General features: G+C 38.8%; 1 protein-coding gene across 2 annotated transcripts in view; it reads left to right on the top strand.

Annotated features, from left to right (window-relative positions):
- Positions 1–24,022, top strand: part of SNX29 (sorting nexin 29) — a 574,556-nt gene that overhangs the window by 31,514 nt on the left and 519,020 nt on the right. For both annotated transcript variants that reach the window (XR_004902062.1, XM_028512599.2), the window contains exon 4: positions 17,188–17,312. Coding sequence is in view for 1 of the 2 variants with exons in the window: in XM_028512599.2 (XP_028368400.1) it covers positions 17,188–17,312 (125 nt within the window). In the remaining variant the exon portion in view is untranslated. The remainder of the gene's footprint in view (positions 1–17,187; positions 17,313–24,022) is intronic.

Below are 24,022 nucleotides of genomic sequence, written 5' to 3'. Positions count from 1 at the left end.
ATCCTGGTGTTGCCACTTCTGGGTTGTGTTGAACTGTGGACAAGTTTCTGACCTTGTGCCTCAGGGTCCTCATCTGTCCACAGGGATAGTAGAACTAACATTCACTTCTTAGAGTTGTTGTGACTTCATGGGCAGCTCTTAGAACAGTGCCTCGCAGCTAGTATGTTTCCAGATATTGTTAGTTGCGGTTATTGTCATTATAATTTTATGTCCAGGGTCTTGACACTTGGCGAGTATTCTCTGCACACTGGATTTCTTTGCCATTATGGGTGGCAATGAGTTGGCTTTGTGTATTCCTCTCAGAACAGTTAGAAATTATAAATTTTTGTGATCTTTTCATTTGACTATGAAGAAATCAGAGAGAGCATTTTTCTCTTTTACAAGGCTTCCAAGGAAGAGTGGGAGGGAGTGATTTGTTTTGGTTATTTTTCTGTACCTGTTGAGGAATTAGAAATATTTTTGAGGTTTTTAGGAGGATGAAAAAAACAAAATCAGCTGCCCTTTCCTATTCCCTAGTGTTATTTTTAGTGTAGTGAAAGACTGCCATCACATGTATTCCTCTGGACTCTTATGAAACCAAATGGCTTTTTCAGGCATTCCTTTTCCTCTTTTGAATGCCTCTGGATCTTCATCATGTGATTTTTATCTTCAGTTTGTCACGAGTTCCTTACCAGCCTCTTATTAGTTTGAGGCATTGACTAGATATCTTAATTTTTCAAGCCTGGCAAAAAATTCTGAATTTCATTAATAAGCTTCTTTATTCCAGCACCTTGAGTACTTTATCTCTACTTTGAGGTTCTATAGTAGATAATTCCACATTGCATCTTCTTTTATTTTACTTTATTCATCAAATGAATTGATTTTTTGGGAAAAAGAGTATTTTTAGCAATTAGAAAGCTCTAGGGCATTTAGCAAGTCTGAACACATTTCCATGTCTGAATTTTAATACATATATACGTGTATTGTTGATATTGATAGTTGCTGAGAGCAGTGCTTGGCCCAATGGAAATGATACGTCAGCAGTGCCATCATCACCATCCTCATAGTGGAGAAAGGCTGTGAACATGAAGTATGAGCTTTGGTATCAGACATTCTTATCTGTATCCCATGTGACCACAAGTCACCAATTGCGAGCTGTGTAATTTTGGACTCAGCTTATCTAGATCTCTATTACACCATCTGGAAAATCAGATGATGATCATGTTGCCCATTTCCTACTGAGGATTAGATGTAATAATGTTTGCTTGGCATACCCAGTAAGAACTTAATAAACTCAATTTGTTTCTTTTCTGTGTATAGATATACCAGTGTTTGGATAATTTGGAAAGTAAAGGCTAGAATGATTGCTCATTAATTCCTCCATTCAACAGATATTTATTTATAGATCACTGTGTTGGCATTGGGATGCAGACTGGTTGAGATGGTTGCTGTCTTCAAGAAACTAAAAAATTGAATCAGGGAGATAGTCGTATAAATTGTAGCCAGTCAAGGTGGCCTGTAGTAATAATTACAGAGTCCAGATGTGAGAGGTGTGTACCAGATCTTTAGTGATCAAATGGGTAGGACGGGAATTCCAAGAGGTGGGAACAGCAAATGTGAAGGTGCAGGGATACACAAGTAAGTGGTGGGATCACAGATGATGTGCCATGCGTGTTGAGGGCTGGGATGGAAAGTCAAGAATTTTGATGTGGTTGTGTGAGGAGGCAAGCCGTGTTTACTTATGCCTCCATTGTGACTGGAAGTCTGGTGTTTGTTTCTGAAACTATGGCTGTTTGTATGCCATTTTCACAATTTTTGCTATTTCTGTATACAATCTGAGTCAGAGATTGGCTTGAGGTAGGATTTCTAGGCCCTGTCCATTCTGGTCTTGTCATAGTTAATACCATCAGTGAAATCAAAGACTGATGGCTGATTACATTATTTTCTTTACACATTGAAATGATTAACATAAAAGTTGTTCAGCTCTGTTCCCCCTAAAATTGTGTCATGTACTATATACACATAACAAAGTGTGGTATGGGTAAGTAAGAAACAAAGATAAATAATGACATAACTTTACATTTCAGGAGGCTGGCTTCTGTTCAGGGCCCTTGGGGGTTGAGTGGGTAGGAGCTGGAGTCTGGGAGGACAGTGAGAGGTGGCTCTGTGCAGTGGACAGCTGAGTCCGAGTGGTTGTGTTGGGGGAAGAGACAGATGGATTGAGAAGCCTTAGGACTGAGCCTTGGTAAGACTGAGTGACTGATCGACATGGGGGATGGAACATAAATACTCTGACTCTACGTGTGACCTGAAGTCAGAACAAATGTGTGTTGTTTTCTTTTTCTTTTTTTTTTTTTTTAAAGCAAGCTTTGGTGTGGTTTCTTTCTCTTAGTCTATGGGCTCTGGTCAAACTTGGAGATTCTGTTGGCCATCGACTTAATGTCATTTTTATGTGTCCTCATTTCCCATTTATTCGCTCTTACATCTAGGGGCTCTTGTGTTTCTCTGTTCTTTTTTCCCTCTTTTGATTTACCAGCTTCTTCAGCAGATTTCTTCTCAGCTGCCATCTTTTGCTCCTGATTGAAGCTTCTCATCTGACAAGACAGTTCCAAGCAGCGTTTGCATCCAGACCAAGAGTTGGAGGTCTGTCTACCCCAGAGAATGCAGTTATTGTGTTTCTATTAATAACTTTTGAAAATGGCCAGATATTGTGATTTAACCCATTTAAAAATGGCTATTTTTCCAGTTTCTGGTTCTTCTGGTAAAAACATTCATTTGATTTCTTTTTACATGCCTGTAGGTCATCCTTGACCTTCATGCTCACAGTATCTTGAAAATTACTGCCTTGTGAGTTTTCAAAGTTACCAAGTTTGCATTTCTTTGTCTAATTTTTTTCTTGGCCTTTTTATTCTCTATCATATGTTCTTCTTCCTCTCTTTGGGTAACTTCAGTTAATGATGAAAAATTATTTGTTTTATGTTTTTTCTTCCATATTCATATAATCTTTCATACATAAAATATACATATGTATATACACATAGGTTTTATTGCCATTGTTTTATAAAAATTAAATTACATATATATATATGTTCTGCATCTGTATTATCTCTCTTAGCATTACTGTCAAAATCTTTCCAAGTAATAGTTCTTTTTTAAAAGGCTACATTATATTGCTTGCATGATACAGATGTACAATTGCCTATGAAGTTATACTGCCTTTGCGTCCAATTTTTATTACTATGGACAATGAACCAATAGACATCTTTGAGCATCTTATTTTTTCTTTTCTTTGTTTTAAAGAGAGAGGGAGGGAGGGAGAAAGAAAAAGAGAGAAACATTGATGTGAGAGGAGGGAGAAACATTTATATGAGAGGAGGGAGAAAGAAAGGGAGAGAAACATTGATGGTATACCTTCCATATGTGCCCTGACTGGGTCCAAAACCAATAGCTCAGGCATGTGCTGTAACTGGGAATGGAACCGGCAACCTTTTGGTTGGCAGGACAATACCCAACCAAGTGAGCCACACCAGCTAGGGCATGTCTTTTCTTGTATACTGAAGATTTTATTTCTTTAGCTTAGATTTATAGTAAGTTGGGTTGCTTTGTCAAAGAAATATGTGTTTATTTTTAGTTGTGATTAGGTGTTTTTCTAAAAATTTCTAGCAGCAGTGCAGGAAACAACCCCTTTCTTTCTTGCTTAAAAGTTTTGAGTATTGTTTTGAAGTTTTGTTAGTCTGATGGGTGAAAAGTGGTGGCTCACTGTCACTTTAGTTTGCATTTCCTTGATTGCTAATGAATTTCAGTTCTCTTTTTAAAAAACGTTTGTTGATTATTAGGCTTTACTCTTTTGTGCACAGCCTTTTCATATTACTTGCCCAATTGTTATTGGATTATTTGTCCCCTTGTCAATTTGTGAGAGCTCTTTGTATATTATAGTAATTGATTAACCTTTTGTCTGCTTTTTGCATTGTAAATTTTTTTCAATTTGTTTAGTCCATTCATTACCTTTGTAAGCACAGATAATATTACCTATTATAATACCAGATTTAAAAATTTTACATGGAGGAACAGGGACTTCCCGTCAAGCTGGCGGTGTAGGCAGACATAGCTCACCTCCTTGCACAACCACATCAAATTACAACTAAACTATAGAACAGCCATCATTCAGGAAAGTCAGAAATCAAGTTGAATGGAAGTCTGACAACTATGGAATTAAAGAAACCATATCCATCCTGGTAGGAGGACGGGAGATGTGGAACAGGATGCACTAAAGGAGCACATCCTCTTCAAACCATTATTATGTAAAATGTTAAAGAGACTTACTTGGGAAAAGGAAGATCAAAACTACGAACAATAAAATGGCAATAAATACATGTCTATCAACAATTGAATCCCAAAAGCAAACTAAGCAAACAAGAAGAACAGAGACAGGGTCATGGATACAGAAAGCATTTTGATGGTTGCCAGACTGGGAGGTGGAGGAGAATGGATGAAGAGATGAGGGGATTAGGAAGTACAAATAGGTGGTTACAGAATAGCCCTGTGGATGTAAGGTACAGTACAGGAAATGGAGTTGCTGAAGAACTTATATTCATGACCCATGCATGACATGAACAGTGGTATGGGGATTGCCTGAGGGAGTGTGGTGGGGGAAGCTGGGTGTTGGGGTCAAAGGGAGAAAAATTGGGACAATTGTAACAGCGTAATCAGTAAAATATAATTTAAAAAATTGGAAAAATTTTTTTACGTGCTTAAGTGTTTTTTAACTGATGGTACCTATTTACCAGTTTCTGAGTTTTCATTATTTTAAGATCTTCTCTAACATGAGAGTGTGCATATGGTCTTTTTAATTTTCGTGTAAATTTTGATTGTTTACAGATAATCTTTTAATCCAGCTAGAATTTATTTTTTCTCTGGTCTGTGGCAGCGGTCCCCTGTATTTTTGGCACCAGGGACTGGTTTCATGGAAGAGAGTGTTTCTGTGGTCCAGGGGGGTACTGGATGGCTTTATAGCCTGCCACCAGATGCAGCTTAATTGTCACTTAACATTCATTGATAGGGTTTTGATATGAGTCTGCAAGCAGTTGATTTATTATGGTCGCTGTGCAGCCAAACCTTTCTGCTAACAATAATCTGTATTTGCAGTCACTCCCCAGCAGTAGCTTCACGGCCTCAGCTCCACCTCAGATCATCAGGCAGTAGATTCTCATAAGGAGCATGCAACCTAAATCCCTCATATGCACAGTTCACAGTAGGGTTCGTGCTCCTATGAGAATCTAATGCTGCCCCTGATCTGCAGGAAGTGTAACTCAGGTGATAATGGGAGCGATGGGGAATAGCTGTACATACAGATGAGGCTTTGCTCACTCACCCACTGCTCACCTCCTACTGGGCGGCCCAGTTTCTAACAGGCCAACAACTGGTATCAGTCCATGGCCCAGGAGTTGGGGACCCCTGGTGTATGTGATAAGTCTAGGATTCAGTTTTAGTTTCTTTTAGATGGTTGTCATCTTTCTCATATACCTTTTTGGCCTTTTATCTCTGGGATACAATTTACTTTCATTCCCCTTACTAGCAGAGAGAGAGATGATGCTTAGGGCCAATGCACGTAGGACTAATTGGGAGCACTGTGTTGATTTGATTCTCTGGTCCTAGGGACTCTGGTATAGCAAGGAGTGAGAGGCCCTGCAGGCTGGTGCTATCATACTGAGGATGAGGTGCACAGCCTCATCTGTCATCACCCTTGTTCTGAAACAGTTTGCCTGAATTTTCAAGGGTATTTAAGTCCACCCACATGATAACAGATGTGCAAATAATTGAGAGGACATACCATTTATATTTTAACTTGCTTAAAAAATCTGGCCATCTATGGCATCTTTATGTATAATTAAGAAAGAAAAACCAATGTAAGGTTTAATTGTGTAATTTCCTTAATTATGAGGCAAATCTGAATTTCAGAGATGTAAAATGTGGGGGAAAAGGTACTTCTTAGGGTTAATTAAGTATGGAATCTTATTCTTTTACAATTTCCATATAATATTTTGTAGTGTGGGGGTGCTGTAACTTACTGCCCTCCTGGTAATGAATGCTCTGGTTGTTTCCAGTTTTGTTTTTGCTTTTGCTGTTGTAAACAATGTTGCAGTAAAAGTATTTGTGTATGCATATATCCTTGCCTACTAGTGCTTTTATGTTTAATTGTTTATTTGAATTTTTAATTTTGAGGTTATTGTAGATTCACATGCAGTTATAAGAAATAATATAGAAAGATTCCATTTACTCTGTACCTAGTTCCCCACAATGTAACATCTTCTAAAACTCTAGCCCAGTATTTAAATTTTCCCTAGTTTTACTTATACTTATTTGTGTATGTGTATTTAATTCTGTGCAGTTTTATCACTGTGTAGGTTCACCGTCTACCAGCACAGTCAAGACACAGCATAGTTTCATCCCCACAGCAGTGTCTTATTGTGCTTTTGTAACCATGCCTGCCACACTGCTGTTCCCTCCCTCCTCATCCCTGACTCCTGGCAGTCACCGGTCTGTTCTTCATTTCTGTAATTCTGTCACTTCAAGAATGTTATGTAAATGGAACCATACAGTGTGTAGACCTTTTGGAACTGGCTTTCCTCCTACTCAGCATGATTCCTGTGAGATCCATCCTGGCTGTTGCATGTGTCAATAGTGTGCTCCTTTTCACTGCTGAGTAGCATTTTGTGGTGCGGATACATTGTCATCTGTTCATTAAGTCGCTGAAGGACATCTGGCTTGTTTTCAGTTTGTGGTTATTGTAAATAATGCTGTTGTAAACATTCATATACAAGTTTTTTTTAAAAATGTGAACTTAAGTTTTCATTTTTCTGAGATAAGTACTGAAGAGTGCAATTGCTGGGTTGTATGATATTTGAATATTTAGTTTTATAAGAAACTGATCAACTGTTTTCTAGACTGGCTCTACCATTTACATACCCATCAGAATGTGAGGGACCCAGTTTCTCTGCACTCTTGACAACATTTCATATTGTCATAATTTTCTATTTTAGCCATTTTTATAGGAATGTAGTTGTATCTCATTGTAGTTTTAATTTGTGTTTCCCTGATGGATAATGATGATATTGAACATACTTCATGTGCTAGTTTGTGCATCCTCTTTGGTGAAATATCTCGTTTTTGCTCATTTTCTAATTAGCAGTGCTTTTATTTTTATAGGATAAATTCCTAGAAGTAGGAATGCTTGCTTGGCCAAAGAGTTTATTTAAAAAATTGTATTTCCTGATCTCTTTGCAGAAAGATATGGCAATTCATACTTGTGTTCCTATCAACAGTATTTAAACATAGTCTTGCTAGATCTGTGGTTTTAAAAATGATTGCTCTAAATTGGTATCTTAGTATTGTGACAATTTTCTTGGGCGTTGGTGAGATTGAATATCTTTTCATATGTTTATTGGCCAACTACATTTCCTTCTTGTGTGCTTTGCTTGTTCATCTTCTTTAATTTTTAAAAAAAAATTTTTTGAGTTTCTTGTTTTTTGTTTGTGTTTTAAAAATATTTATTTATTTTTAGAGAGAGGAAGGGAAGAAGAAAGAGGTAGGGAAACATCCACATGTGAGAGATACATCGATAGGTTGCCCCTCACACATCCCCAACTGGGGCTGGGGACCTGGCCACAACCCAAGCATGTGCCCTCCCTGGGAATTGAACTGGCAACCTCTTAGTTAGCAGGCTGGCGCTCAATCCACTGAGCCACACCATCTAGGGCTAATTTCTTGTTGTTTTTTTTTCTTACTCATTTGTAGAAAGCCCTTCATGTACTATAGCTATTAATCCTTTTTCAGTTATACGTACTGTAAACATGTTCTCCAGTCCTCATTGATTGTTTTACTATATTTATGGTATCTTTTGCTGTGTAGAAATGTAAAAACTTTATGCAGTTAATTCTGTGAATCTTTAAAATTTTCATTGTAGAGTATCCTGTCCTGAGATTCTTTTGTATTTTTCTCAATTATTTTTACAGCTTATTGTTTAATATTTCTATTTTTCTTTGATGCAGACCTGCCTGCAATTTAGTTCTGTCTGTACTTTAAGTTAGAAATTTACTCTTATTTTCTTTCAGTAAGACAGCTACTAGTGTTAGTGCTACTGGTTAAATAGCTTACTCTTGCCTATCTGAGTTGAGGTCCTACCATTATCATATATAAAATATTTTCAAATTTATTTGGGGTTTTTTAGGTCTCTGTACTGCTCCATCTGTTAAAAAAATTGATAAAAAACCAGTTTTAATACTGGGATAAAAAATTCCTGTATCCAAAGCCACACTGTCAAGTCCATCTTGTGATTATTATTGGAATCATATTAAATTTATAAATTAATTTGGGAATAATTAACATTTTAATTTTAATTTTCCCATTAGGAAAATGTTTTTCCCATTTATTTTGATCTTTATGCTCTTTAGGAACATATTATGGTTTTCTTCATATAAGGCTTGTATCTTCCTTGCCAAAATATTATTTATTTTACTTATTCTTTTACCATTGTAGATGAAATTCCTCTCTCCTATTTTGTTTACTAAAAAATGAACTTTTAATGTTATAGTTTGTTTTATTGCAATATTTTTATTTGTGGGTTAGAAACATTTTATAACTTTTTGTAGATGGCTTTTTTTTCACTTACCATTATAATCTAAGCTTTAAAAAATGCTACTCTAGCCCTAGCCATTGTGGCTCAGTTGGGTGGGCATTGTCCTGCACACCAAAGAGTCACAGGTTAGGGGGCATGTATGGAAGGCAGCTGATTGATATTTTCTCCCTTCCCTCCTCTCTTTCTAAAATTAAAAAAAACCAAAACACCACTATTTCAGGTTCTCTATAAACATTTTAAGTAGTTGCATGCTTTTTTCCTCACCATTACTTTTAAACCATATTTCTTCATTCTTTATCTATAGCTCAAGATAACAGTATTTCTGTTTCTTGAGACATGAATTCTTTTTAAATATTTGCTTTAGAAAAAAAGCTAGTTTCAAAAAGGCATAGAGGTAAGAAAGACATCACCAGTGATTCTTTTACTGAGTGGCTTTTAATCTTTTCACATAATTTCTTTGAGAATTTTTTTAGCACAATTGAGAACATACGTACAGTTTCATTTCATGCTTATTTTTCATTATATTATAAACATTTGGCTTATAAGCTTTTGATAAATAATTTTAAGGGCTAAATAGTAATATTATATTCTGTGCTATTGGTTGTTTAACTAGTTTCCCATGTGTTAAATATCTAGATGCTTTTAAATTTTCCACTAATATAAATAATGTTGCTTTAAATATATTTATTGGGTTGGCCAAAATGTCTGTTATGTTTTTTTCTGCAAGATGGCTCTAGTAGTGCTTAGTTGTTTTTAACTTATTTCCAAACAATTTTGTTGGATTGTATTGTGACAGCTGTCAGATCAGTGTGCATTAAAAAAGAACTTATCAAAATTTTTGTTCAGACATTTTAATATTGAAGATAGAAGATATGCAACATTTTTGGTGTATTATACTTTATTATTTCAAGAGAGGTAAAAACACACCTGAAATGCAAACAAAGATTTGTGCAGTGTATGGAAAAGGTGCTGTGACTGATTGAATGTGTCAAAAGTGGTTTGTGAAGTTTCTTGGTACTACTGACATTTTGGTCAAATAATCTTTGCTGTGGGGCTATCCTAGGCATTGGAAGATATTTAGCAGCATCCCTGGCCTCTACCCACTAGAAACGAATAGCAGGGGAAAGCTGACATACTCAAAATATCCAAATCAATGAAGTTATTGATGAAAATTAAAAAATGTCCTATTTTACAGAAAAAAATGGACTTTTTGGCCAACGCTGTATCTTAAATATATTTTTTATTTTTCAATTATAATGAACATTTACTATTATTTTACATTAATTTCAGGTGTACAGTTATAGCATAGTGGTTAGATATTTATATAACTTACAAAATAGTGATCCACCCTAATAAGTCTAGTACCCTCCTGGTACCATACATTGTTATAATATTGACTATATTCTCTGCTGCACTTTATACCCCCATGACTATTTTGCTTTTTAAAAATATTTATTTTTTAGAGAGAGGGGAAGGGAGGCAGAAAGAGAGGGAGAGAAACATCAGTATGTGGTTGCCTCTTGCACACCCCCTACCAGGGGTAGGAGGACCTAGCCTGCAAACCCAGGCATGTGCCCTGAATGGGAATCAAACTGGCAGCCCTTTGGTTGGCAGGCTGGTGCTCAATCCTCTGCACCGCACCAGCCAGGGCTCCATGACTGTTTTGTAACTACCAATTTGTACTTCTCAATCCCTTCACCTTTTCACCCTACTCCCTCAACACCCCTCCATCTGGCCACCATCAGTTTGTTCTCCATATCTATGAGTCAGTTTCTGTTTTGTTTGTTTATTTATTCTTCAGATTCCACAATAAAGTGCAGTAATATGGTATTTGTTTTTCTTTGTCTGACTTTTCACTTAGTGTAATACCCTCTAGATCCATCCATATTGTTGCAAAAAGTAACGTTTCATTTCTTTTAATGGCCAAGTAATATTCCATTGCACACATCACATCTTCCTTATCTGGTTGTATATTGATAGGCATTTAGGCTGCTTCCATATCTTGGCTATTGTAAATAACACTGCAGTGAATGTAGGAGTGCATATCTCTTTTCAAATAAGTGTTTTGGATTTCTTTAGATAAATACCCAGAAATGGAATTTCTGGGCCATAAGGTAGTTCTATTTTTAGTTTTTGAGAACCTTCCATACTGTTTTTCGTAGTAGCTGCACAAATTTGCATTCTGACCAATAGTGCATGAGGATTCCCCTTTTCTCCACATCCTTGCCAGCACTTGTTGTTTGTTGAGTTGTTGATAATATCTACTCTGACAAGTGTGAGGTGATTGTGGTTTTTAATTTGCATTTCTCTGATGATTAGTGACATTGAGCATCTTTTCATATGTCCATTGACCATCTATACATCCTCTGGAGAAATTTCTATTTGGATTATCTGCCCATTTTTTAATTGCATTGATTGTTTTTTTGGTGTTAAATTGTGTGTGTTCTTTATAGATTTTGGATATTAACTCTTTATCTAATGTATTATAGATGAGTATCTTCTCCCATAAAGTGTCTTTCATTTATCATCTTTCATCATCTTTTCATTTTTTTGATGATTTTCTTTGCTGTGCAAAAGCTTTTGAGTTTGATGTAGTTTCATTTGTTTATTTCTTTTATTGTTTCCCTGGCCTAAGGAGATACATCAGAAAAAGTATTATCAAGAGCAATGTCAGAGAGTTTACTGTGTATGTTTTCTTCTAGGAGTTTTATGGTTTGAGGTCTTACATTTAATTCTTTAATCCATTTTGAGTTTTTTCTTGCATATGGGGTGGTCTAACCCTGACTGGCATGGCTTAGTTGGTTGAGCATCATCCCGCAAAGCAAAGGTTCACTGGTTCGATTCCTGGTCAGGGCACATGCCTGGGTTGTGGGCCCAATCCCTGGTTGGGGGCACATGTGAGAAAGGGAGGCTCTTTCTCCCTTCCCCTCTGTCTAAAAAGTAAATAAATAAAATCTTAAAGACAAAGAAGGTAGTCTAGTTTTATTTTTTGTATGTATCTGTTCAGTTTTCCCAACACCGTTTATTGAATAGACTATCTTTACCCCATTGTATACTTTTGCCTCCTTGTCATGTACTTTATTTTTGTTATTTTTATTATATATATAGTTTTAGTTAAATGTATTGGGGTGACATTGGATAATAAAATTACATAGGTTTCAGGAGTACAATTCTATAATACATCACCTGTATATTGTATTGTGTGTTTAGTCACAATAGTCAAGTCTCCTTCCATTACCATTGGTCTTCTTTTACCCTCTTCTGCCTGTCCCCCCTAACTTTCCCTGTGGTAATCACCATACTGTTGTCTGTCAATGAGGGTTTTTTCCTTAATCCCTTCACCTTCTTCACCCAGCCCCCCTACCCCTTACCCTCTGCTTTGGCATGTATTAATTGATCATATAGGTGTGGGTTTATTTCTGGGCTCTCTATTCTGTCCCATTGCTTGTCTTAAATATTTATCTGACTTGTATACTATAGCTGAGGATTGATTCCTGCCAGTAAACTTCATGGTTTAAAGGGTGTGAACCTTTTTGAAAATTTAATTTATAAAACATATATGTAGGGCATGGCTCATTTCAAATGATCATCATGTGATGGTCTTGCTTTAGCAAGGCTGGTTGATAATTGTACTGTGTTAAATATGAGATATGGCCAATGCCACTAATTGATTTTTATGGGCACAGTTGACTCCATTCCAGGTGACATTGGCGCTTTCCAGATGTGGATAATCTAGTCCATTTTCATGCTTGTACTTGATTTTTCCCAAAATGTTCCAGTAAAGTTGTAATGTAGTAAAAGGATTAATTTGAAATATACCCTTTTGTTACAAGGTTAATTTGATGCAGTTTGTAAAAATGCAGCATTTACTATTGATTCTGCCTGTTGTTCTAACAGTTGCCATAAAGAAAGGCAGGATTCTTAGGAATCTTATTATAGACTAATGTGGCAGATTAAGCAGCCTTGAAATCCAGGACAAAGTTCAGGAAAACTGATGCATGCAGAATTTTGCACCCAACTAGTTAAATTCATGTAGTGTCCAGCTGTGCTTCTAAATTCAGCAGGAGGGAGTTATGTCATTTTTTATTTATTAACTCCTTCATGTCTTCATCAAACTTTTGTTGAGATTCGGGTAGAAGTTTTCAGAAAAAACAGCTTTATTGAAGTCTAATTTGCATATCATAAAAATCTACACCTTGTTAAGTGTACAGTGCAGTGTTTTTTAATTGTAAATTTATGGAATTGTGTAACCATCACCATACAATCCAGTTTTAGAGCATTTTCATTATTCCAAAGAGCTCCCATGTGCCAGTTTACAGTTTACCCCTGATTTTACTCCCAGCCCTAGGTAGCTACTAATCGACTTTCAGTTTCTATCTATTTCCCTTTTTTCAACATTTTGTGGAATCATACATGTGGCTTTTGGGTCTGATTTCTTTCCCTTAGCATAATATTTTCAGGGTCATCCATGTTGTAGCATGTGTCAGTACTTCATGTCTTTTCTTGCTAATAGTATTCCATTATATTGATACACCACATTTTAAAAACTTATATAGTTTAGACTTTATTTATTTAGATTTTTAGAGAGAGGGGAAATGAGGGAAGAGAAAGGGAGGGAAAGAAACATCGTTGTGTAAGAAAACATCAATCAGTTGCCTCTCACAAATGCCCTGACTGGGACTGGTCCCACAACCCAGGCATGTGTCCTGAGTTGGACTTGAAACTTTCACTTGGTGTGACACACTCAACCGAGTCACATGGGTCAGGGCAATATACCATGTTTTATTTATCCATTCCTCTGGTAAACAGCTGTATTCCTAAAAACTTGAAGTGATTTCCTTGCTTGGTGCTTTTGAAAACATTAAAACATTCACTCTTGATTAAGCGCCCCACTTAATTAAAAAACATGCCCCAGTACATTAATCATATAATAAAAGTTAGATGTGATAAATGCCATGGAGGCAGTCAACCCATTACAGTATTGCCAGAGAGCATTTAGCAGAGAGCATTTTGGAAAATAGGAGAGCCTGCGATAAGAAAATAGAGAGCTCTACTAAAGCAAGTGCCCTTTTCATTTTGCAGGAATTATCATATCACTGAATTAAGATGAGAAGAAATGAAAAACCTTAAGGCGACATGGCTATAAATCAGTGCCTATAGTGTGCTTACCACAAGCTAAAGGGCTGCAGATTCATAAAGTTGGACATGCCTTTTCTTCTTGATTCTCTAGTCTTAATTGACCTGGATTTGGATTACAAATTATACAGGAGCTCCTGAGATGCATCTCTCACCTAAACATATTATCAAGTCCATATTCTGAGTTCCCTGAGGGGAGAACTCATTTTGGTAATGCTACCCACAGTAGCCACACATCGTGCTGGATGCTGGGGCAACTAAGACGAATGAGGCATGATCCTTGCTTAACTTACCAAGAGGAAACAGCTGTGAAAAGCAGATCAGTAACAGAGGGATTGGCCAAGAGCTGTAGTAGAAAGAAGCTCAGAATGAGGAAGGATTCAGGGAGGCTTCCTGGAGGAGGAGACCATTTCGCTGTCTTGAATGACCAGTAGCTCAGGTTAAATGGGGAGATGAAAAGGGAATGTGGGGACTGTGTAATGTAGAATGGCCTTTGTCAAGGCAGGCATCATAATGAACTAATTATAGGACCATTGCCCACCTGGGTTTTCTGCTGTGTCAGGTTGATTATGACCTGTGTGCATCTGGAAGGGAACACTGCTGATGTAATCCAAACCTTAGAGACTGGGTTTGTGCTGTTCACCTGCATTCCATTCCCCTTAGGGGCCTGGTATTATCCAGAGTTGTCAGGGCAGTTACCGACTTGTGCATTGGAGCCAGGCAAACTGACAGGGATTGCTGAGTTAATCATTGTATTTGCAGATGATTCACTTAAAGGTACAGGCAGGCTATGGCTTATTGTGAAGAACTGTAAACACAGCCCAGGGTTTTGTTTTGGTTTTCCACCCTAAGACAGAGCCTGGTCAGGCTGCATTTTGGTATGCCCCTGTTTTGGTTTCTGTGGAATTTAGATAGTTTTGGTGTCCCAGCTTTTAAGAAACCCTAAAAAATATGTGTCTGCATGGATGTGTAAAGAGATTAGCATATGAGGGGTGACCCCATAAAGCTAGAATTGTCTTCTGGAGGGCAGGCCCCTTGTAGTACAGGTTTCCCCTACTAGGTGAGTGTTCTAGGAACTCTTCTGTATCAGTACCAGCTGGCATTGTTGTGAGAGGCTGTGTTCGGCTTCAGTGGGGTTTTTTTTTTTTTTTTGAAGACTCTTTCAATGCATTTGTTCATTTCATGATGGGTGATTTATGAGCACACCTGCCCACAGTTTTTGACCAAAATTGGCATGACTACTGGGCCGCACCCTCTCTGTTTACCCAGTCTTGCCCCCAGCGACTCCTTTTTGTTTTCCCGGATGAAAAAGTCCTCAAAGGGAAAGGTTTTGCCATTGTGGAAGAGGTGAAACAAAAAAGGGCAGAAGCACTAAGAGGTGTCAAAATTGACGAGTTCAAAAACTATTTTGAGCAGTGGAAAAAGTCTCAATAAGTGTACTGCATCAAATGGGGAGTACTTTGAATGTGGCTGAAGTTTAAACATGTAAGAATAAATGCACAGTTTTTAATGAATTCTGTTTTTTTGGGTTTCCCCTCATATACACATATAATACTGAAGAGTGACATATATCCAGCAAAAAGGGTTGTTTCAATGTGGGGGAGAATTCCAGGATCCTTGGTTCAAGACTAATCAATCACTTCATACCCACTGAAAAAAGCATTTGTGTAGCACATGCAATGTACTAGGTGAAGAGGAATCGGGAAGATAAGGTAGGACTTGGAAACCAAATAGTGTAGTTGAGGACAAGTGTTAGGTTTGGGATGTCAAATAGGCTTCCTTCTCATGGAGGGCAAGCTTTGATCATTGGCAGTGGTAGCCTAGAATGCCAGGATGGATTAGTGATGTCTGTTGTGGGCACAGAATTGAGAGTAAAATGTTTTAAGGGCTGGTATTTGCTGGTGCCGTGTTAGGGTTTTCTGGTGTAGACAGATGACTTCAGGAGAGGTTGGGTTTGGGAGGGAGAGGACGTTTGTCTTAGAATAAAGCCTGCCTTGTTGGTATGGGGTGTAGCAGAAACTGCCTTGGACCCGTGTGGGGATGCATAGGGCTGGAGTATAGATGCTGCTGCTAATTATGTACTTACTGTATTCTATCTCTTAAATGTCTTTAAGCCTCAGTTTCTTGAAGTGTAAAATGAAGATAATAATACTTGCCTTAACTATATGATAATGTTGATGAGAGAGAGGAACTAATTAATGAATCATGGGTATGAAAATATTTTACCACCCACAGAACAATAAATCCTTGGAGTGTTATTATTACAGGTGTGGGGGTAGGTGGGGCAGGAAATGCCTGCATTTAGGCAAGGTTTGCATGGATGGTGGTGGCCTCAGGACCTTTGCATTGGGCTCCTCTGCCTAGCCTGCTGCCTCTTGCCATATCCAGGTTTTAACTCTGAGGGTACATCCATTCACACCACAGGGTTTAAGCTGATCCATGCCCTGTCTCCACTTATCATCTCATTGTTTTTTTTTTTTTTTTTCCAAAGTTCTCTTCAACTAAAGTGGTTTGGTTAGCTTATTTGTTTGTGTATTTCCTCCATTAGAACTGTGCAAATGTGATGAGGCAGAGACCTTGTATGTCTCACTCCCACCTTCATATCATCAGAGCCTTGAATAGTGCCTGGCATGTAGAAGCTCAGGATTTCTTAACATTTGTTGCACAAGTGAATGGAAGGGTCTCTGAAATCCATGGATCCAACTGGTCTGGGGACCCAGGAGTGCTGGGAGGATTGTTAAAAGTAGAGTGTAGTTGCTGTGACCTCATCTCTTTGCAAACATGTTCCTGAATCTCCCATTTCTTTGGTTATTGAGAAATGAATTCAATTGAATGCACAGTAATTGTAACTTGAATGAAAATTTCATCAACTCTGGATCTGACTTCAAATGTAATCTCTTACAACAAAAGAATAAGAATCAGAATTCATATTATTTCTTTAGCGTATGTAACAGGCCATGAAATTACACAGTGTTTCCAATTTGGCAGGCCGGTGAATTTAATCTCTTAAAAGATAATCTTGTTCCTTAAACTGCATGTGATATGAATTTGAGTTGAAATGTGTGAATTGAATGCAATTAACACCCTGCCCCTCCCTACACCAAACTGATTTGCTTTTAAATTGGCTTTTTTTTTCCCACTTCCCTGCTGCCTGGCACCAATTCCATTTGCCCTTGTTTCTTGTGAATTGTTGTTATGCTTTCACCAGTCTAATGATTATGGCTAGATGAAGTTGGTCTTCCCCGAGTTACGTGAAATGAACAGACATGGGGAGACCTGTGTGGAGTGCCCCAAGGCAGTTTCCTGTCTGTAAATCCAGGCGTCTAGTATGTTCCTTCACACCTGGCAACTTACTTGCTCCCCAGAGGTGCTGGGGCCACTCTGCTTGTTTGTTTCCCTTCACAGCGTGGACTGATGAATCATTGGTTCTCTCACAGGGTGACCTGTCTGTGTGCCCAGTTTGAGGCTGTCCTACAGCATGGCTTGAAGAGGAGTCGAGGATTAGCACTAACAGCAGCTGCGATCAAACAGGCAGCGGGCTTCTCCAGCAAAACTGAAACAGGTACTGATTGATGGTCCAGACAATGCTGTCTTTTCTCTTGCTCTTTCTTTTTATTTTTATTTATATTTTAGTGGCCAGCAAGGCAGTCACTGTGGGATTGGTGGGTGGGGTGGGGTGGTTGTGGTGGTGCAGAAATCACATGTGAGGATTGTCCATAATGGTGTCATCTGGCATCTTTTTTTTAAAGAATATTTTTATTTATTTTATTTTTAATTTATCTTATATTTATTTATTTTTAGAGAGAGGGGGAAGTAAGGAGAAAGAGAGGGAGAGAAATATCATTGTGTGGTTGCCTCTCATGAGCTCTGTACTAGGGATCTGGCCCGCAACCCAGGCACGTGCCCTGACTGGGAATCAAACCAGTGACCCTTTGGTTCGCAGCCCATGCTCAATCCACTGAGCTACACCAGCTAGGCTTGTCTGGCATCTTAATGTAAATGAAGTCATCCTTTGTGCAGAATTCTTGGAGCCACATGTAGTCTTTGAGGGGCTGGGGGGGGGCCTGCAGCTGAGGTGCTTATTTCATCAATGTGTGTGGCATTTGCTGGGAAGTTAATAATCTCTTTTAATATTATACATGGGAATAGCATGGTATTTCATAATTAAATCTGTCTTCAATAACAGCAACAGAAATCACACAGGTCTCTGAGCTTGTAAGTGCTGTTATCATCCATTTTAAGGTTGTCAAAGCATTTCCCATGCGCCATGCTCCTGTGTCTCTGAATGACAGAGATAATGCTAATAATAATAACTATTAACACTTACAAGTATTTAGTGCAAGCCTGGCACTTTACTAGTCTTCTGTATAAATTAATTTGTTCAGTTCTCCCAACAGCCCTGTGAATTGTAGGACCTTAATTTGCTCCACTGTACAGATTAGGACACTCGCTGAGAGTGACTTGCTTTGGACCTGAACCTTAGAGAGTACCCTGTCATATAAAAGCTATCCTATGCTGATGATCCAACCAAGAGCTGCATGTTAACTATGTAGGCAGTTACTTGTTAGCCGGTTTCAGTTGACTTGGGTGTCTGCCCAGTCACCAGTGCTGCTGTGTGTGGTCCCCTGCACGTTATTTAAACGCATTTAACTGCTGAGTGCGCTAATAATGAAATAGACCTTTATGCAAAGTGTGCAGTTGTGTACCTGTTTGTTTTTATGCTCCTTTTCACATTGAATATTGACATTGAATGAAATGGATCCGTAAATTTAAGATGAAGTAAAATTTTTTTTGTTCAATTCAACCATTAGCATCACTTTTAGTACCCTAAAATATGACAAATGATGAATAAAACAAGTGTACATAAAAAAGACCCCCCCCCAAAAAAAAAGCCCTGCCCTGTGTTTTCCTCCTCCCCTACATTTTAAAGAGCATGCTTTTTCGGACGTTGCTTGTGGTTGGAACCCTGACTTCCCAAATCTTGTTACCATGATGGTGTTAGTGTTTCTGCTGAATAAAATGTGTCATTTTTGGCTAGGTTGCCTCTTTTCACAGCTAAAAATCAGTCCTCGCCATGTTTGGTCGAGGTGTCGGTGGAAATTCTCTGCTGATAGAACCCTTTGCTATTCTTGCTTTCTCCCTCATGTTGATATATCTTCCTTTTCCTCTCTGCCCTTCAAATCTTTGATTCCTGTTCATCTCCCCAGTTGCTCATTTTCAGAAATGAATGTGGTTCTTGGCAGGGCAGGGGAAAGCTGCAAGAGGGATTCCTGTCACTGTTGATTTTTCTCCTGTGCTCTTGGGTCCCTCCTTTAAAAGTCATGGGTGCAGGGGGGCTGGTCAGGGAAGAGCCAGCATCAATGGCCTCAGTTTTCCTGGAAACCACTGCTAACTGTGTGGTCACCTCAATCTGAGTAGATGTCAGTCTCTGTTGTCTCATGTCCAGCATGCTTTCATGGGCCCTTGCATGGGTTTGGCTGAGGGCACTGGACTGGTTACGAGCTGTTCAAGGACATAGCTTTTTCCATAGACCCCTTTGGCTTTCTTGGCCCTTGTGCTTCTTCTTGTTTCTATCTTAGCTGTCTGCTGGGGAGCTACCTAAGTGAAATCAGTGAGGCTCTGGCTCTGCTTCCAGCCAGGAGAGGGCACCTGCTGGCAGAGGTGACCCTGGCTTTGGGGTCAGACTGTGAGAGTGACTCTGATAGGACCCTGGGAACATTTGGAACCTTAGTTGTTTTCACTTGTAAAGGTGGGTAGTCTCATTTACCTGGGGGCTTGTCAGGGGCTTTCAGTGAGAATCTCATGTAAAGACCTTCTTCAGTGTATAAATGTTTAACCAGTTGTCCTCTTTCCTCATCACCCTTTTACCTTTGAACCTCTTCCTCCATCTCATCCCTCTTAGGGCTCTGACCTTTTAGTCATGAAGAATGGCTCTTTCTGTTCCTATCCAGACTATAATTCTTATCTTTTTGTTACTTGGCTCTGATAATCAGAGAAGCACCAACACATTTTCCCCCACCCCCTTTTTAAAAAAAACTGTTGTTCAAGTACAGTTGTCTCCATTTTCTCTCTACCAGTCCCGCCCACCCCAGCCATCCCCACCTCCCATGCTCAATCCTACCCCCTTTTGGTTTTGTCCATGTGTCCCTTATACATGTTCCTTGACAACCCTTTCCCTCTTTCCCCCCATTATCCCCTCCCCTTTGGTTATTGTCAGTTTGTTTTTAATTTTGATGTCTCCGGTTACATTTTGCTTGCCTGTTTGTTTTGTTGATTAGGTTCCACTTATAGGTGAGGTCATATGGTATTTGTCTTTCACTGCCTGGCTTATTTCACTTAGCATAATTCTCTCCAGATCCATCCAAGCTGTCACAAAGGGTAGGAGCTCCTTCTTTCTTTCTGATATATAGTATTCCATTTTGTAAATGTACCACAGTTTTTTTATCCACTTATTTACTGATGGGCACTTAGATTGCTTCCAGCACTTGGCTATTGTAAATTGTGCTGCTATGAACATTAGGGTACACACCGGTCAGAATGGCTATCATAACCAAATCAACAAACAACAAGTGCTAGCGAGGTTGTAGAGGAAAGGGAACCCTAGTGCACTATTGGTAGGAATGCAGACTGGTCCAGCCACTGCAGAAAACAGTATGGAATTTCCTCAGAAAACTAAAAATGGAACTGCTTTTTAACCCAGCAGTTCCATTGCTGGGACTATACTCTAAGAATCCTGAAGCACCAATTCAAGAGAAAACCAACACGTTTACAAGGCATCTCCAGCACTCACATTCTTGCCACCTCCCTGTATCTTAACATGATTTCTGCACATACATCCCAAAGAGACTGATGAAGGAGTCTCTGGCTCTGTTTTCTACTGAGTAGATGTCCTGGGCCGCCTCCTAGACAATTAGAAGAAGGGGAAAGCGCAAACCAGGCTAGCTCTTGAGTGGCTACCAAGGGCTTTTGCCATCGTTGTTGGCAGTGTTAATTAACCATTAAGCTGTGCAGCATAGTCCTTGGCTGATTAAAACCTCTTTCCTGCTGTTGAATGTGTGATTAAAAGCTTCTAAGAGCTGGGAAAGATCAGATCAATGCCTTCTTGAGGATGTTCTCAGAGCCATTGGAATGACCTTTTAGGCAGAATGGAGATAATGAAATCTGGTGGAAATGAGCATTGTCCTATTTCAACATCCCTGCTGGCTGCTGGGCAAGGCTCTTTATGTAATTTAACAGTTTATATCAGACTCTAGAGTCAGATGACAGGTTTGAAATCCTTGCTGTTACACGAGGTCTCTGGGCACCCTCCTCTCTGAGCTTGTGTTTCCTCATGTGCAAAGTAAGGTTAATAGCAGACTCTGACTTGCAGGGTTGTGGTAGGGGCTCTATGAGAAAGTACCCACAAAGCTCAGGCCTTGGTACAGAGCTGCTGGAGCTGCTGCATGATGAAAACATGGCAGTGCCTTTCCAGGGTAGATGATGGTGTCCTTATTTTTCAGATGATGACAGTGAGGCTCAAATAAGTTAATAAGTTGCCCAAGTTCCCACAGCTGGTCAATGGCAGAGCTCAGTATTCCAAGCCAGGTCAGATTGATGTCAGATTCTTGGCTCTTCCCATTTCCCCTCCTCTGGCATTGGGCCTCCTGCCCATTATTGCTCCTCTGTGGACCACTCCGGCTTAGTTAACGGAACTAAAAGTGACAGGAGAGAATAAATAAAGGTGGATTAATCCACAAGGCTGTTGCATTAGCTCTGTTTACAAATGAAGAACATTACCTTTTGAAAAGAGAAAAGCTGAAAAAGTAATGAGTGACCAAAATGATATCGTTGCAAATCACAGTACAGTAGATAATGCTGAGTCTGCCAGAGGCCTGACTGCATTTGGTCATCTGAGGTCAGAGTGCATGGGGGCGAAGCTTGGAAACTGGTGCCCTGTACAGTATGCATAAAATTTCTTTAAAAAGTTGCCAACACTTAAAAATTTTGAAATATTAGGTTGAAATATGGATTTCTAACTTTTCTTAAACTTGAAGACCTGTGAATCTGGGACCATGATTACTATTGACTTTGGTTGGAGCCCAATATTCCTGCCCTCTGTAGACTGGGCAAAAGTGCTCTAGTTCACCAGTCTCCACCTGTCCCTATTTCCCCTGACACTTGAGACAGAGTATTGGTTGCCAGTTATTTGTTGCACTTTTGCTTCTGTTCCCACTGTTCTTTGCTAAAATTCGGTAGTTTTCATGCATAAACACCTCTCAGATTATGAGCCTTTGAGTCAGTTTCTAGAGTGCTGAAACAGTTGGTTTGGTCAGTTTTATCCAGTTTTATAGTTACTTTTGGGGAGGGAATTTGTTAACCTTCGCACTGGGCTATAGCCAGAAATCTCTTAATTTTTGTTTTTATCTGGATTTTGAATACATTCTTGTCTTTGTAGATGCCTGGACTTAATGTTATACAAAATAATAAATTCTCTAATGTTTTAAGCCTTTTTGAATTCAATCTTTTATTTTCATCCCAAAACATCCTAACTTAAACAACAGGGAAATGTAAGACAACTTAAAAAAAATAAAGTAAAATGCCCATGTTCTGCAGATGGGAGGAGAGGTGTGATTAGTACATTAGCCTTGGAAATGATGCCAGGATATTTTCTGCTCTTTTTTTCTTTCTTTTTTTTTAAAGGTATATTTTATTGATTATGCTACTACAGTTTTCCCAATTTCTCCCCCTTTATCCCCCCTCTGTCCCACAACCCCCACCCTCCACTATTCCCCACCTTAGTTCATCTCCATGGGTTGTACATATAAGTTCTTTGAGTTCTGTGTTTCCTACACCATTTTTGACCTCTCCCCATCTATTTTATGCTTACCAATTATGCTTCTTCTTCCCTGTACAATTTTCCCCTATTCCTCCCTCTCCCCTCCCCATTAAAATCTTTCCATGTGATGTCCATTTCTCTGATTCTGCTCCTATTCTAGTTGTTTGCTTAGTTTTTGTTTTTATTGTTTGCCTTTTCTTTTAGGTTCATTTGTTAATAGTTGTATGTTTGTTGTCACTTTACTGTTCATAGTTTTTGATCTTCTATTATTTAGATAAGTCCTTTTAACATTTCATATAATAATGGCTTGGTGGTGATGAACTCCTTTAACTTGATCTTATCTGGGAAGCACTTTATCTGCCCTTCCATTCTAAATGAAAGCTTTGCTGGATAGAGTAATCTTGGATGTAGGTCCTTGCCTTTCATGACTTGGAATACTTCTTTCCAGTCCCTTCTGTCTGTAAGGTTTCTCTTGAGAAATCAGCTAATAGTCTTATGGGCACTCCTTTGTAGGTAACTCATTTCCTCTTGCTGCTTTTAGGATTGTTTCTTTATATTTACTCTTGGGTAACTTAATGATGATGTGCCTTGGTGTGTTCCTCTTTGGGTCCAACTTCTTTGGGACTCTCTGAGCTTCCTGGACTTCTTGGAAGTCTATTTCCTTCGCCGATTGGGGAAGTTCTCCTTCATTATTTGTTCAAATAAGTTTCAGTTTCTTGCTGTTGTTCTTCTCCTTCTGGCACCTCTATAATTTGGATATCAGAATGTTTCATGTTGTCCCAGAGATTCCTCAGCCTTTCTTCATTTTATTTGGATTCTTGTTTCTTCATTTTGTTCTGGTTGGATGTTTATTTCTTCCTTTTGTTTAAAATTGTTGCTTTGAGTCCTAGTTTCCTTCCTGTCACTGTTGGTTCCCTGAATATTTTGCTTTATTTCATTTTGGGTATCTTTCTTTTGTTTTTTCATTTTTTGACCAAGGTCAATCAGTTCTGTGAGCATTTTGATTACTAGGGCTTTAAATTCTACATCAGATGGATTGGCCATCTCCTCATCACTTAGCTCTCTTTTTGAAGCTTTGCTCTGTTCTTTCCTTCTTTTTTTTTTTTTTTGATTTTTTATTGTTTTAATCATTGTTCAAGTACAGTTTTCTTCCTTTTACTCCCATTCCAGCCCACCCACCCATCCCTCCCCACTTCCCTCCCATTACCAGCCTCCCCTTAGTTTTTGTCCATGTGTCCTTTAAATTTGTTCCTGTAAACCCTTCCCATTCTCCCCTGAAATTCCCTCTTCTCTCCCCTCTGGTCGCTGTCAGCCTGTCCTCTATTTCAGTGTCTTAGGTTATATTTTGCTTGTTTCTTTGTTTTGTTGATTAGGTTCCTGTTAAAGGTGAGATCATATGGTATTTGTCTTTCACTGCCTGGCTTGTTTCGCTTAGCATAATGCTTTCCAGCTCCATC

This window comes from Phyllostomus discolor, chromosome 3, assembly GCF_004126475.2.
Source record: "Phyllostomus discolor isolate MPI-MPIP mPhyDis1 chromosome 3, mPhyDis1.pri.v3, whole genome shotgun sequence".
Classification (NCBI taxonomy): domain Eukaryota; kingdom Metazoa; phylum Chordata; class Mammalia; order Chiroptera; family Phyllostomidae; genus Phyllostomus; species Phyllostomus discolor.
Note: the sequence above shows the minus strand (reverse complement) of the source record. Positions and strands in the feature narration are given on the sequence as shown.